The sequence below is a fragment of the Melospiza melodia genome, chromosome 12 (genome assembly GCF_035770615.1).
Source record: "Melospiza melodia melodia isolate bMelMel2 chromosome 12, bMelMel2.pri, whole genome shotgun sequence".
In the NCBI taxonomy this organism is placed as follows: Eukaryota; Metazoa; Chordata; class Aves; order Passeriformes; family Passerellidae; genus Melospiza; species Melospiza melodia.
The window spans coordinates 18,860,407-18,875,486 of NC_086205.1; the positions used below are offsets into that span (position 1 = coordinate 18,860,407).

Sequence of the window (15,080 nt, forward strand, 5' to 3'; positions counted from 1 at the left end):
AATGCCTGGCCCCGCCACCTATGCAGGAACAACCTTCCCTCCCCTCCATCCGGGTGTGTGTGGGCGTTTGCCGCGATGTGCAGATAACGCCTGGCACCGGCAGTGCCCAAGGGGGGGACAGGGCAGGGTCAAGACGTGGGACCCCAAGGCATCAGCACTAGCCTGCTCCTTCCTTCTTCCTCCTTGGTGACAAGCCAAGCCCTGCCAGGGGTTATCGGCCATGCAGCCAAGTGTGGAGGGACCTGACAGCAACCAGGAGGGTGGATGGGGGTGCAGAGCCCAGGGCTGACCCACCCCTCCCAGAGATGTTTGGGACCCTGTCCCCACCTGCCGTCCCAGTGTCTTCAGGCCAAGTGACTTTGAACCCCCCGGGGTGGCTCCCCAGCGGTTGGGGACCCCATCCACGGGCTGCCAACAGTGGGGTCGGCCTGGGAAGGACCTTAAAGCTTCCCATGGCACAATGGGTGTGACCCCCAGCATCAGTGGGTGCCCAGAACTGGGACGCTGCCACCTCAGCGCGGGCTGCGAGGACACGGAGACGTCAGTGCCCCAGGCAGGGCACGTGGTGTCCCTGTCCCCCCCACCTGGAGGAGTGCTCGCCGCTGGAGTCACCCTTGGCACGCTCCCTTGAGAGAGTGAGAGCTGCAGCCGCGTCGCCTTCCTCCCTGACACCGAAGGGGCACTATGGGGTGCCGGGGCCCGTGGCCGCTCTGGAGCTGGGTGCTGTGGGGGTGCTGGCTGCTGCCAGGTAAGTGCCAGGGTCCCTCGCATGCTGCCGGGCTGACCAGGTGTCTGACACCATGCGGGTGATGGGCTGCAAACAACCCTGCAAGGTCGAGCCCGAGTGCCCGGCCGGGGTTTGCCCTGTTTCCGCGGGTGCCAACGCTTTGTCACGGTCCCCAGCTGCAGCAGGGGAAGGTGGCGGGAATTGTGGATCAAATGGAGAGACGCACACTCGGGGAATGTCCCTGTCCTGGTTTTGGTGTTGGTCCTCCCGCAGAAGGGAGGAGGGGTGGGGGTGATGGCGACTCCGGGCTGGCTTTTTCCTCACCTGCCCTCACCTGCCTTCTGCACAAGCCGGGGAGATGAAGGGGCAACTCCTTGTCCCCACGCTGGACCCATGCGAGTCGGGCAGCATCTCCCATGTGGCCGAGAGCACCAGCAGCAGCGCCGAGCTGCCCTCAGAGCCGGGCAGGAGCCGGGAGCTCCCCGGAGCCGCAGCCGCGCGGGCAGAGCTGCCCTGGCCCGCCGGCCCCGCCGCCCCCGCGGGCAGCCCGAGCTCAGGTGAGGCCGGCAGGGCTGGCCGCGGGCAGGTTCGTGCCTGCTGGCGCCGCGGCCGATCCAGCTGGAGCTGCTTTGTCTCGCTCCACAGGCATCGCGGTGCCACCGGCAACGGAGACAGGGCTGCTCCCAGCTGGGAGTAGTGCTGAGCAGGAGGGACCTCCCGGCCCGGCAACCCTCTCTGGGGGCCCAGCAACGCAAGGCAGCCCCCAGGCAGGGTCAGGGGCTGGGCTCTCCTCTGCAGGTGCTGCCCCAACCAGCGTCCCTCCAGCTCCCACCACCAGTTGGGACACGCAGCCTCTGTCCTTCAAGCCAGCGGGGCACACAGTGGGTCATGCCCTGGGTGCTGTCACCGTGGAGCAGACACCAGTGACAGCAGGGACCACAGAGCCATTGCTGCCCCAGGATGAGCACAGCACAGCGACATCATCCCCCAGCACGAGCAGGAGCTCTGCTGAGCCATGTAGTACTGCCATGCTGCTGTCCCAGGAGGTCATACCAGGGCTGGATGAGGCCACCTCACCTCTGGCCACACCTGCCAGCATCTCTCAGGACAGGGCCAGCCCCATGAAGATGGCAGCAGCCACAGCCAGTCCCCCTGACACAGCCACAGAAGAAGCCTTTTCTTCTACTACCACTGGCACCAGCAAGGCTGCAGAGCCAGGGACACGTGCCTTACCCAATGCTGGCCACAGTGTCTCACAGGACCTTCCTGGGATCCCCACTCAGCTGCCTGCAGTCCTTTTGCCCCAGCTTCCTGGTAAGGCTGTGCTGGGCACAGGGGAGACGCTTCCCCCCAGCCTCAGCACCACCCTGGGCACTGCTGGACATGGGCCGCCTGCAGACAACGCTGCCCACCAGGCTCAGACCACCACACAAGCTGTGGGCACACCGGCCACAGTGATGGATGTCACAGCTGGAGAGCACATCCCACCTCTGGGAAGCACCACTACTGAGCTGGTGTCCATCAGGAATGAGGCCAGTACCAAAGCCACAACAGGCACTGCCATCCCAGAAACCCAGGACACACCAGGGGGGCTCAGCATGAGTGTGTCCCCCCATGCAGCTCTCAGAGACCCTGATGGTCCCTCTCCAAGGCCCTTTCCACAGTCCATGGGCTCTCTGCTCCCTCAGTCCCTCTCAGCAGGCCTTGGGACCACCACAGCAGAGGCAGCTGCAGGCAGATCTCCTTCAGCCACTCCCAGCACGGCCATGCCTTCGTCCCTCACGGGCACCACTGGAGCAAAGCCAGACAGGGCCCCTCGAGCTGCTGCTGCACCACCACCTTCCATCGCTGCGTTTGGCATCGGGACTGTGCCAGCCACCCATCCATCCTCCTCTGTTAGCAACTCTCCAAGTAGTGAAGCAGGGATGGGATCAGCATCACTGGCCAGTGGCAGTGCCACCACAATGCTGGGGGACACCGAAGCCACCCTGCCTGTGCCTGATGCACACCCCAGCCACAGCCAGCCAGGGCCCACAGCAGGCTCAACAACCCCAGGAACTGGTGTCACACCCAGATCTGCACTAACCCCAGTGCTCTGGGCTGGGTCCCAGATTGTGGAAGCTCCAGGGACAGAGATGCCATCACCCAACACTGCACCAGGCACCGGCAGAGCTGTATCAGATACCCCTGGGGGACCCAGAGCAGTCACTGTCCCCATGGCATCACAAGCGGACGTCTCCCCTCTCCTGGAAGGCAGAGCCAATGTAGGGATGGCTCTGGAGATGTCCCCAACCAGCATCCCCCAAGAGATGGCAGCAGTCACGTCTCCACTGTCCCTGACTGCCCCACTGCAAGCAATGGGGGCTTCAGGTGCCCCCCAGCCCAATGGCAGCACCACAGGGCAAGCAACAGGCATGGGGTTCCTGGAGGTGAGCACGGAGGAGAGCCCAGGTGTCAGTGCAGCAGGGCCAGCTCCCAGCCACGCGATTGTCACTGCCAGGCCATCACCAGAGCCACCTGACACTGAGAACAAGCCCACCGCTGGGATCACCTCGCTGGCTGCTGGCCACACAAATGTGTGGGAGGCTACAGCTGCACCCCAGACAGGTGCCACAGGCACCACTGCCCATGTGGACACCACCAACTCTGAGAGCGGCACCGAGGCTGCAGCACCCTCGGCCAGCAGCAGCAGCACCTCTGTCCCTGACTCCAACGCCAGTGGCACAAGCCTGGCCACCACGCCAGCCACCACACCATCCACCAGTACGTTCACCAGCAATGCTAACCTGCCAACCACCTCCACAGGCTGGGACACCTTTGTGACCAGTGTCGCCACAGCCATGCCATCTGCCACAGCACGGGCCACCAGCACCAGCAGTGCCCCATCCCTTGCTGTGACACACAGCGAGGCAAGCGGAGGTGGGCAGCCTGTCCCATCCCCAGCAGCACGAACCACGACAGCCCCCTTGTCCCTGCTAGGTGTTGGTGCAACTGGGGTGGCAGCCCCTGGACAGACTGCCACCGAGTCAGCTACAGACACCACTTCCCCTGCATCCATCGGCTACCAGGACATGGGACAAGCAGTGAGCACGTCACCTCCTGCCTTCCAGACATCTCCAGGGGCACCTGCCTGGAAGGAGAAAACAGCCAACAGCACAGGCAGCACCACAGCCACTGCTGCAGGGAGCACCATGGCCAGCACCACAGGCAGCAGCACTGCCACCACTGCAGGACACAGCACTGCCAACACTGCCACCCCTGCAGGGAACAGCGCTGCTACCACTGCAGGACACAGCACTGCCACCACTGCAGGACACAGCACTGCCACCACTGCAGGACACAGCACTGCCAACACTGCCACCCCTGCAGGGAACAGCACTGCTACCACTGAAGGACACAGCACTGCCACCACTGCAGGACACAGCACTGCCACCACTGCCACCACTGCAGGACACAGCACTGCCACCACTGCAGGACACAGCACTGCCAACACTGCCACCCCTGCAGGGAACAGCACTGCTACCACTGCAGGACACAGCACTGCCACCACTGCCACCACTGCAGGGAACACCATTGCCACCACTGTCTTGACTGCAGGCAGCACCATGGCCATCACTACAGGGAACATCTCTGCCACCACAGCCACCACTGCCACCACTGCAGGAGGCACCACAGCTATTGCATCCACAGCCCCAGTGAGCCCAGCCAAGGAGGCAGGGAGTCTCCCAGGCACCACGGCACCAGTGACACCACCAGCCACCACCAGCCCTGCCACCACCCTGTCCCAAGCCTTTGGGACACAGAGAGGACCATCCACCGAACTGAGCACATCTGCCCACACCACCACTGGGCACAGAACTCCTGCACCTGAGCCCAAACCCACCCATGAGCTTATCAGTAAGTACATTTTCTTTTTCCCAAGGACAGGAGTAGGAAAGGGGTTTTCAGCCAGTCAAGCATTGGGATGGATGAGGGTACGGCCTGGTCTGGGGTGTCTCATCTTCATTGCACATTGGGCTGCCAGATTAATAGAAAAAGGCAAAGTAGGACATTTGAGAGCATCCCAAAAGTGGGTTGAAAATTGGGTTACAATCCATCAGAGCACAGGCACAGCATCCTGGCAAGCAGGTGGGTTTGTCCTGGGTGCAGGATGGATAAAGCAGACAATCATGATTTCACACTTTTTTCATTGATCTCCTGCCTGTGGCAGAGCCAGCGACTTCACTCTACCCCTTTGGCGTGGAAGCAGGGGATCAAGAGTACGTCCGGAGGATGGTGGATTTTAACTCACCCCTGTTCAAGCCAGAAATTGGATTTCCCTTTGGGAAGTCACTGCGAGATGTTTTCTATGTGAGTGCCCCCTTTGGTGAGCACATAATGGATGTGCTGCCTTTTTGGTAAAAAAACCTTAACATTGAAATGGAACAGAAACCAAATTTCATTGGAATCTATATTTTTTTAACATTTAAAATGGCTGGTTTCTGCTCACCCATGGAGGCTAAAAGCTATCCCAGTCAGCAAATAACAAGTTCTTTTGGTTAGTTTACAGATAACGGACAGATCATTTTTCCATCCACGGACAACTATGTCCCAACCAACCCCAACCCCCCGCCCCGGGGCTTCACTGGCCGGGAGAGCTTGCCAATGGTGGCTGCCTTTTGGGATGATGCAGACTTCTCCAAGGGTGTTGGCACCACTTGGTACCAGGTGAGGGCCACCAGAGGTGTTCTGGCAGAATCCAGTTCCCAGCTCACTCATTTAATTCTCTCTCTTGCCATGTGGCAGGAGTACTCTACGCTCAGCTCTACCCAAGACCCCGTTGTCCGAGATGTGGAAGCAAAGATTGAGAAATACCTAAAAATCCCCTATGTAGCAAAATGGACCTTGAAGGTGACGTGGGAGAAAGCTCCAGCGTACCCATCCCAGAGGGATGACACTCAGGTGAGCAGTCACACACCAGGTGACAGAGGGGAGTGCTGGTGGCTGTTTCAAGCCTCAGTCTGCTCTGCAGGGAGAGCAGAGGAAGCTCTGGGAGCACTGAGGGGGTGCCCTGGGTTTCTCCAGACGAGCACCTACCAGGCAGTGCTCAGCACCGATGGGAGCCTCTCCTTCGCCCTGCTGCTCTACCAGGACGGGGGGATGCGCTGGGACTACAGCAGGCTGGCTGCAGCCAACGTGCTCATCGGCTTCTCCAGGTGCTGCACGCCTCTCACTGCCTTCGGGGACAGCAGAGATTTGTCCCAGCACTGTGTTAAGGCTGTCGGAGGCATTGCTCCCAGGAGAGCCCAGCTCCCACTCCTGGAGCAATCCTGCCCCATTTAAATGCAGCAGTTCCCACCCCAGCTGCTCTGTGGGGAGGGGAGGAAGGTTGTGTTGAAGGATGACCTCAAACCTCCTCTCTCCACACAGTGGCAATGGCTATGCCCAAAACAACGAGCTGACTAAGGAGCCACCAGCTGTCAAGTACCGACCAGACCAGCACAGCAGCAGCGGCTCTGGTACGGCACCAGGGGTCCTTGGGGCGGGCGGGGATGGAAGGAGCTGTGTGGTCTGTGCCAGGAGCATGTCCCCACACCCATCCCTGGGCCAGCAAAGCCACTGGGCAAGAGCTGGCCACCCAGAGCAGACTGTTAGTGTCCCATATCCTCCTGTGGCTGGCCACAGCCCCGCTGGCTCTAGAGGGAGCCTGGAGACCTCGTGTGAGGTCAGTGGCCAGGGACAGCTGTCCCACGGGATCCCTCAGCACAGGCAGACACCCTGGCTGAGCAGTGTTGCTCTGTGGTTGCTCCCCCAGATGTGCGTGGGCTGTGGATTTACAGGCTGGACAGTCGCTCCCGGGTGAATTACAGGCTGCAGTGCTTGGCGTGGCTGGACACGGAGCCAGCGCCGGCCACCTGGAACAGCCAGCTGCCACCCTGCCCCTGCTCCCGGCCCCAGGCAGAGCTGGATCGCCGCTACCGCTGGAGCAGAGGTGCCAAGGACAGCCCCCAGGGCCAGCTGCAGGGTGGGGGGATGGTCCCCTCCTGCTCTGGGGGCAGCTGTGACCCCCCCCCACTATTTCAGGCCCAGCAGACACCTCCGTGAGGATGCTGCGCACTGCGGCCCCCAGCCCAGCTGGAGCTGGGGTACGGTGTCTGTACCAAGGTGGGAGCTTGCTTGAAGGCTGGCAGGAGAGAGCATGGAGCCCCCCCTTCCACGCTGCCACTGGTGAGTGGGAACTGGCATTCCCTCACCCTAAAATACCCCAAGAATCAAGCATAGGCAGAGCAAGAGCCCTGACACACCCCATCACATTCCTCCCCAGACACGGAGCTGGAAGCGTTCGACTGGTGCTGCCGGCGTGTGGGGAAGCCCCTGTTCTGTGCCAGGTTTGCTGAGAAGAGACCGAGGGTTGACTGTGAAGGATATGTGCCACCCACCCCTGGTGAGTGCCCGGGCTCTGCCTCTGCTGTGCCAGGGCACTGAGCTGGGCATGGACCCCATGCTTTAGCCACACTTTGCACCATGCCAGTGGGGACAGCTGAGCCACCACTGAGCAGCTCTGGGGCTGCTCTCCTCCCTGAAATGACACCAGCATTTGCTCTTCTTCCTCTGCCCAAAACGTCTCCATCTCCTTTGGACCCCAGCTAGTGCCTTTGGGGACCCTCACATCACCACCCTGGATGGACTCACCTACACCTTCAACGGGCTTGGGGACTTTGTCCTGCTGCTGGCCAGTGATGCCCGGACCAGCTTCGTTTTGCACGGGCGCACAGCACAGACTGGCATGGCCCAGGCCACCAACTTTGTGGCCTTTGCTGCCCAGTACATCTCCAAGACCACCACAACAGTGAGTAGGAGTGCCCTGGGATGAGTTTGATCCTCTAATGGGGGAGACCTCTCTGGCAAGTTGGGAATAACCTCTACATCACCTACAAGTGGGTGGGACCCAAGAGGCAACCTCTCTCCTTCTCCTGCCACCTCCCACCATTCCAACAAAGTACTGTTATGGGGAAATGGACTAATATTCACCAGGCAGAGGTCTAACACCTCCTGCAAACAGGCCAGCAAGGGCTGGAGACTCTGGAGGAACATGGTCTGCTTCACCTTTTCCATTGCACACTCTTTGTCCTGACACTTTAGCACAAGTGACTACTCTCCTGACTTTGCAACATTGCTCCCTACACTCATTTAGCTTCACTAATCAGAATGTCCTGGTGTCACCAGGAACAGGCATTGAACAGCATGAGGAGGAGGCTCAGAGCTGGGAGCCCCCCAGCACAGCTCTCCATGCTGCCAAGGCCAGCTGAGCAGTGGTGGCGGCCTGGGTGTGCCCCTTGCCAAGGTGACAGGCAGCTCTCTGTCCTCTTCTGTGCAAACATCAAAGCTGCTGTACTGTGTGTCTGCTGGGGTGGAGAGCACACCAACACAGGCCCCAGGGCTGGGCCTCTCTTCCTGGGCTGGAGGAGGACAGAGTTAAGAATTGTTCCCAGCATGGAGGGACAGCAGGAAGGGACAAGCAGAGCAGCTGACTGGGACATCCACCATGATTTTCAGGTTGAGTGGACCTTGGGGAGCCAGGATGACATCCATGTCCTCCTGAACAACGAAACCATCCAGTTTTCCTATTCCCAAGGTGAGCAGGATCTATTGTTAAACGCTAAATATATGTGGGGGGAACCAGAGATGTCCCCATCCCCTGGGACCAGCCCTGCCCAGTGCTAGGGCAGCCATCCTGAGGTCCATTAAATGTCTCTCACCTGCGCCTGTCTCTGGTCTGGGTGGGGTAGATGGGCAGCACTCCCCTCCAGGAATCCATGGCTGCCATTTCAGGTGCCAGCCTTACACGGACTATCCCTCTTTCTCTTTCTCTTTCTCCTGCAGACCTGGGTGACGAGGTGTACTACAGCCCTGGTGTCCTGCTGGTCAACTCCTCCTCTGTCACGGCTGTCCTTGATGGGAGCGTGGCTGTCTCTGTGTCTGCCACCTCTGGGATCCTCAGTGTGGTGTGCAGCCTGCCCGACTGGTACCGCAACAGCACCAGCGGCCTCCTGGGTGAGGGCTCTGCCAGAGCTGGGGTGCAAATTCTCCTCCCACTCTAAAGTGGAAAACTGGGGCATTGTGCTTGTGAGGGCAGGGACACCTGGGTATAAACTAAACACTGGCCAGCACCAGAGAGGAGGTCAGCCCTGGCATGGGGGACTCCAGCACTCTGGTGATGCTCCACCAGGTGTGTGGGACCATGACCCTGCAGATGACTTCCAGATGCCAAATGGTACCAGCATCCCTGTGAACAGCAGTGAGGAGGAGATCTACAGCTATGGGATGACCTGTAAGTCCAGGATTAGGGTCCCTCTTGATGATCCTCTGCTTCCTGCACCTTCTGGCCGTGCTTTGGCTTGAGATATTTAAACATTTGCCTGAGCAAAAGCAATGTCAAGGGAAGGTGTTTGGTGTCCTCATTGCTCTGTGAAAAGGAGCTCTAAAATACAACAAGCCTTAAAATGGCCTGTACCCATGGCGTGCTCTCTTGCAGGGGCTGTTGGGGAGCACAGCCTGTTCACTCAGCCTCTGGACTCACCAGCACTGAACTTCACACCCTTCTTCTTGTCTCGGCTGCGGCAGGAGAACGAAAGCCAGTACGAGCTGGTGGCCTCTCAGTGTCATGGCAGCAAGGAGTGCATCTTTGATTCACTGAGCACAGGGAACCTGGCCCTGGGCCTGGCCACCCAGAGCCTTGCAGCCGACTTCCAGCAGAGGAAGACAGCACTCAGTAAGTGGAGCACATCCTCACCTCTGAGAGGGCATGGCTTGGATGTGACTGGGCAGTGCCCTGCTCCTTTCCTGGGCTCTCTTGCTTCATATGAGACAGAAGAGAAGTCACCAAGGTCTTGGATTTGCACTGCCCAGCTGGCTTGTCTCCAGTCCTGGGAGATGCCACCAGCAGGACAGTTGCCATCAAGGTTTTGGAATTGCATTTCCTGGAACTGCATTTCTGGCTTCTCTCCAAACCTGGGAGATGCCACCATGCTGTGCAACATAAGGGCCTTGTTGGTGGGCAGCCATGACAGCATCTGCCTGGGGTCCCATCCTCACCAGGAGGGAGTCAGAGCCAAGGGGTGACAAGGCCACATGTGTGCTGGGCTGCTTTTTCCTCAGATGCCTTCCCTCCTGTCATCACCGGTGACGCATCCATCACAGCCTTCAGGACACAGAAGGTCACAAGGCAGTACCGTGCCGTGGGGGAGGGTGCACGCTTCATTCCCCATCTCTCACCAGAGCTCAACATATCGGGTAAGGAAGGGGAGATGGAGCAGCTGGGATGGGAAGGAATGGGACAGAATTCCTCTGCCACCTCTAACTGCTACCTCTCCTCCTGGCAGAGAATGGCACCCTCGTATGGGAGCCCCGTAGGACAGCCCCATTCACCATCAACCTGGAGGCTGTTGGCTCCAACAACGTCTCTGCACTCCTCCAGCTCCGCTTCACCCTTTGCAGATGCAGCAGGAGCCAGGACTGTGACTACAGCAACACTGTCACTCTCGGGGAATCTTCCCTGCAGGTAGTGTACCAGAAAGCTCCTTGGTGGTATGGACACTGAGCCTGTCCCCATGCCAGCTGTGCTGGCTGTCTTCTCTGTCCCCCCATCCTCCTCACGGTCCCTCAGCCAGTGTCACTATCCCCTTCCCAGCTGGCCGCCTGCAGATGCGAGAGCGGCTACTCAGGTGCCCTCTGCCAGACCCCTCCGGACCGCTGTTCCCAGGGATGCTTCCCTGGCGTGGGATGTGACCCTTCCAGTGGCTGTGGCCCCTGCCCAGCTGGCCTGACAGGGGATGGAGAGCACTGCTCAGGTGACAAGGGCTCACAGCGTGGCCCTGGGGCCCCAGCCAGGCTGTTTGTCCCGGTGCCATGGTGAGGTGTCTCAGCAGATATCGATGAGTGCACGCAGGGGACGGAGTGCCCAGGGAACAGCACCTGCACCAACACTGTGGGCAGCTACATCTGCTCCTGCCTGGCCAGTGAGCAGAGTGAGTACGGAGTCCCTGGCAGGCATGGTCCTTGTCCCCATCACCCCAGGCTCTGTGGAAGAGAATTCCTGAGCCAGAGAGGAGAGAAGGGGGAGCTGCTCAAGCTCTGTGCCCAAGCCCTTGGTGTCATTCACAGAAGGGACCAGAGTCCAGCCACCACTCGTGTTCCCAGGCTGTTGATCTCACTAATCCTCTGGGAAGAGAAATTTTTCCCATGCAATTTTTCTCCTTGAGAAAAAAATTCTCATCCCAGCAAAGTTCAAATGCACATGCGGAGGTTGGGGGCTAAATCAAGCCCTATTTTCAGAGTGCTTTGGTGGGGTTGAGTTGATGGCTTTTGCTCTTGTTCTAATGCTGAGATTTAAGAAGGGTAAATGGCTCCAGCTGGAAGGAGGGGGAGTGGGGCTTTTCCTTAAATTATTACTAAAATTCCTAACACATAAAAGAAAAACAAAACAAAACTTGGGAGAAAGGCCTTATGGAGCAGCTGAGGATGGCTCAGAGACTGGGGCTCTGCTCTGCAGCCAGGTTCATGCCTCTGCCATGCTCTCCATCCCGCAGGTGAGAGGCCAGGTTGTGGCTCAGCCTGTGGCTACCACTCCTGCCCTGAGGGCTACTGCAGCAACGGGGGACACTGCCACCTTCACCCCGTCACTTGTGCCCCTACCTGCTCCTGCCCTCCGGCTTTCACCGACCAGCGCTGCCTGGTGGCAGGGGGGGATTTTCAGCCCCTGCCCAGCTCAGGTGGGTACCTGTGCCCAGCATGGGGTGAAACCCAGCCCCACTCACCCTGCTCCTGGGGTGCCAGAGCCACCACTGTGCCTCTCCCCCAGCAGGTCTCCCTCGGAGAAGCATCCAGATGAGGATCAGGACACTGCAAAACGCCACTGCTGAGGAAGTGAACAGCACCGTATGTCACTGGAGGGGTGGGCTCAGAGCAGGGCACACACTGGCACACTGGCAGCATGGCACCTGGGGGTGGGCATGCCTCTGTGTGCCCTCCCATGGGATTTCTGGGGCTCCGGCAGATCCACAAGCCCAGAGGGAGGAAGCACCAATCGCATGATGATGGCTGCAGCTGTGGCCCTGTACCAAATCCCCAGCAAATGAACTAAAGGCCAGAGCAGCCCCTGGGGCTTGGCCACAATGCCTGCATCACCCTTCAACCTTTCCCCATGCTGGTGCCATTCTGCCTTCCCCTAATCCCTTCCTGCTCCCCCTGCTGCAGGTCTCAGCCATCCTGGATTCCCTGGAGGTAAAGGCTTTCCAGAGCAACACCAACATCACCCAGATGTGAGTCAGATGTGAAGCAGCCTGTGACCACTCCAAGGATCAGGTGGGGCAGGGCTGAGCGTAGGGCCAGAGGGTTTGGTGCACCAAGAGCATTTCCCCCCAGCTCAGAGTCTATTTCCAGCCCTGATGCTGGCAAACCCTTGGAGGCACAAGTCTGTTGGCACCTTCCCCTCCTGTCTCATCCCTTCCTTGCCATCGCCCAAATGGGAACGCTGAGGCACGGTGAGGCTCAGTCACTCTGAGAGGCAGCAGCAGCTCCACCAGCCGCCCTCTTTTCCCTGCAGGACAGACAGCGATGGCTTCACCTTCGTGGTGGTGTCCGAGTTCGCCTATGACAGCCGGGGCACCGTCATCCGCTTCCTGAACGAGGAGCTGCCCGCGGCCATCACCGGCGCCTTCAACGGGCAGCGGCGGCGGCGGGAGGCGGGCCCGGGGCTGCTCTTCCAGCGCCTGCACCGCGACAACATCACCGACCTGGTGAAGCGTGAGTGCTCCTGGCTCTCAGCTGGGGAGTACCCCTGTCCCCATTGTCCCCATAACCCTGAGTGCCCCGGGATTGGCTCACACCCATGGGGAGATGGGTGGGCAGCCTCCCAACCTCAGGCATGGATCCACTTGGGGGAGGCTCGGGGAAGCATCGAGGGGTGCGGCTGCAAGGCCGAACGCCATGGCCCCACAGCACCCAGAGGTGTTGCTGCTTTCCCTCCCCAGTGACAGTGGATGAGCTGAGGGACTACTTCCCCTGCTCTCTGTATGGCTACAAAGGCTACCAGCTCCACTACATGGGGACCATCGGCTTCATCTGCATCTCCCCCTGCAAGATGGGCTACTGCCAGCACGGTGGCCAATGCCAGCACCTGCCCGAGGGGCCCATGTGCAGGTAGCAGCACCCTGGGCTGGACAAGGCCGCCCTGCTCAGCCGCTTCTCCTGCAGCATCACAGCTCCTCCCTCCCCACCCACAGCTGCCTGCCCTTCTCCATCTACTCTCCGGCCGGCCCCCGGTGTGAGTGGCTGGCCATCAGCCTGGCTGCCTTCCTCGGCATCCTGCTGGGAGCCCTGGCCCTGCTCTGCCTCCTGTTTGCCATGGCCTGCCTGGCCCTGCGCCTCTGCCGCCAGCACCGCCGGCACCGCCGGCACCAGGGGTGAGCCATGGGCTGGGCCTGCACAGGGCTGGGGCTGAGTGTAAGAGGGAAAAACTGATCCAAAATCCTCCTTTGAAAGATCCACCACTGGTAGAACTCATCTGGTTTGGGCAGGGGGACGCTGCCCTGGGAGAGTGGTTGGGTGACCTTTTTATATCTTCCAACCCCTTTTCCAGACATCTCTTGCTCAGGGGTGCAATAGCATCAGTGGGTTGAATGTTAGCTTTCCTTTTTCCCCACGTTAGGGAGTGTTTGTATTTCTTCCTCATCCCACCCAATACTTGGTTACAGATGGGCTTTCTATTTAATTTTAATTTGCATACCAGCCAAATGATTTCCACTTCAATTCACATGGGTCTGGAAAGAGCTGGTCTGGAGCAGGGAGAAGTGGTTTGAGAATTGGACCTTGCTCTTCTGAAGAGCAGGGAGTTAACAGAACAATGGCAAAGTGCAAGGCTGGGGTAGAAGAACCAGCATCTCCTTCCCCACTCCCCAGCCCTTGGTCCTGCAGAGGCATCCGCACCCAGGGGATCTCCCTGGCTCTGGTTGGAGCTGTGTCCTGCCCCTGCTCCCAGCTCCCTGCCAGCCCTGAAGCCAGGGTTTCTGGGGAGTTCCTTGGTTCATTTGCATTTGTGGCAAGGCAAGAAATTGTGTGTGCACAACTGGGGTTTTTCCTCCTCTTACAGCCCCATCAGTCAGTCACTGCTCCCCTCTGCCATCTGACCCAGACACCAGCAGCAGGCAGGGGTTCTCTCTCTGCTGACATGTTCTCCCTATTCTGTTCCCCCCTCTCAGGGCCAAGGAGACCTTGTGGAGGACACGGCCCTTCTCCTGTGAGTACATGCCTATAAAACTCCCCCCACTAAGGCTCTGCTTCACCCCAGTCCTCAAGCTCCTCTCATCTTCCCTTCTCCAGCTTTAATGATGGCAGGAGAACAAGCAGAGCCCACCCAGTCCCTGGGAAGGCATTGGAAACTGCAGCTCCAAGCCATTGACCCCTCAGTCCAGGTCTGTCCTCAGGTTATTGTTTCCATGGGGTGTTGGGGCTGGGAACTTTGGGCTGGGCTCTGAATCCTGGCCCTGTGCCTCAAGGGAGCTCAGGAGCTGTGCCTCACCCTGAAGCATCACCGGTGCTTTGGCCAGCACTGGGATCCACACCAGTGTCACAAAGCACAGAGCCAGGGCCACGCTGACAGCATGGCCTGCTCCTCCTTTACAGATCAGAATCCAGAGACCCCACGTTGTGCCTCCCAGCCAGCCCCCCCAGCAGCCCTAGCCTGGCACCAGTCCTTTCCTGGCACCTCCAGGCTCACAGGGGAGCCAGACACTGCTGCCTGCTCCGCTGCTCGCTCTCGAGGTCTCCAGCAGCAGCAACACATGGAAGCAGGGACAGACAGCTGCCTTTTGAGTTCTGGGAGGATTCTGGAGGAGGTGCTTTTTTGAATGTGTGTTTATGTTGGGTGACCAGAGCAGGAGGATTTCACCTTTCCTGAGGACCTGCAGAGACACCTGGGATCATCCTTGAATGTGCCTGCACCAGGGGAATGTGCTAGTGCAATATAACAGACCCTGCAGATCCCCTGAGATCAGGGTCAGGTGGGGCAATGCAGTGATTGTAATCCCTTAGGAACCAAATAGAATAAACCAAAAATGTTGGCTTGCTGTTAAATTGTCTGCACCTCAAGGGTCTCTGCTTCACTATCATTGAGCCCTCAAGTCCTTGCTTTCTGCTTGTTCCACAGAGCCAAAGTGAAAATGGATGTAAATTTTTGGTGGCTTCATCCCCTCATTTTCCCTACACACCTGCAAGTCTCCTGACCCTGCTTGCAGTGGCTCAGATCACTCTGGGCAGGCTTTGGCCCCTACAAACATCCCACAGCCCTTCAGCCCTGGTGAGTGGGAGATGCTGA

At 59.2% G+C, this 15,080-nt stretch overlaps 1 protein-coding gene across 2 annotated transcripts; it reads left to right on the forward strand.

The window, feature by feature from the left end:
- The first annotated feature begins 1,455 nt into the window (after window positions 1-1,455).
- MUC4 (mucin 4, cell surface associated) lies at window positions 1,456-14,839 on the forward strand. 2 transcript variants are annotated; one of them, XM_063167061.1, is made up of 27 exons: window positions 1,456-4,624; window positions 4,938-5,077; window positions 5,270-5,434; window positions 5,513-5,668; window positions 5,792-5,922; window positions 6,137-6,225; window positions 6,522-6,698; window positions 6,791-6,934; window positions 7,032-7,151; window positions 7,354-7,556; window positions 8,264-8,342; window positions 8,591-8,761; window positions 8,937-9,038; window positions 9,243-9,479; window positions 9,866-10,000; window positions 10,090-10,268; window positions 10,398-10,557; window positions 10,636-10,734; window positions 11,296-11,478; window positions 11,571-11,644; window positions 11,963-12,027; window positions 12,312-12,511; window positions 12,739-12,907; window positions 12,991-13,170; window positions 13,966-14,003; window positions 14,087-14,178; window positions 14,390-14,839. In XM_063167061.1, the coding sequence occupies exons 1-27, from the start codon at window positions 1,756-1,758 to the stop codon at window positions 14,444-14,446; spliced, it is 6,414 nt and encodes a 2,137-aa protein (XP_063023131.1). In that variant the 5' UTR covers window positions 1,456-1,755; the 3' UTR covers window positions 14,447-14,839. The 2 variants fall into 2 exon arrangements, with proteins under 2 accessions (XP_063023131.1, XP_063023133.1); XM_063167063.1 differs by lacking the exons at window positions 12,739-12,907; window positions 12,991-13,170; window positions 13,966-14,003; window positions 14,087-14,178; window positions 14,390-14,839 and having other exon boundaries at window positions 11,963-12,070; window positions 12,312-12,417.
- The last annotated feature ends 241 nt before the right edge of the window (window positions 14,840-15,080 follow it).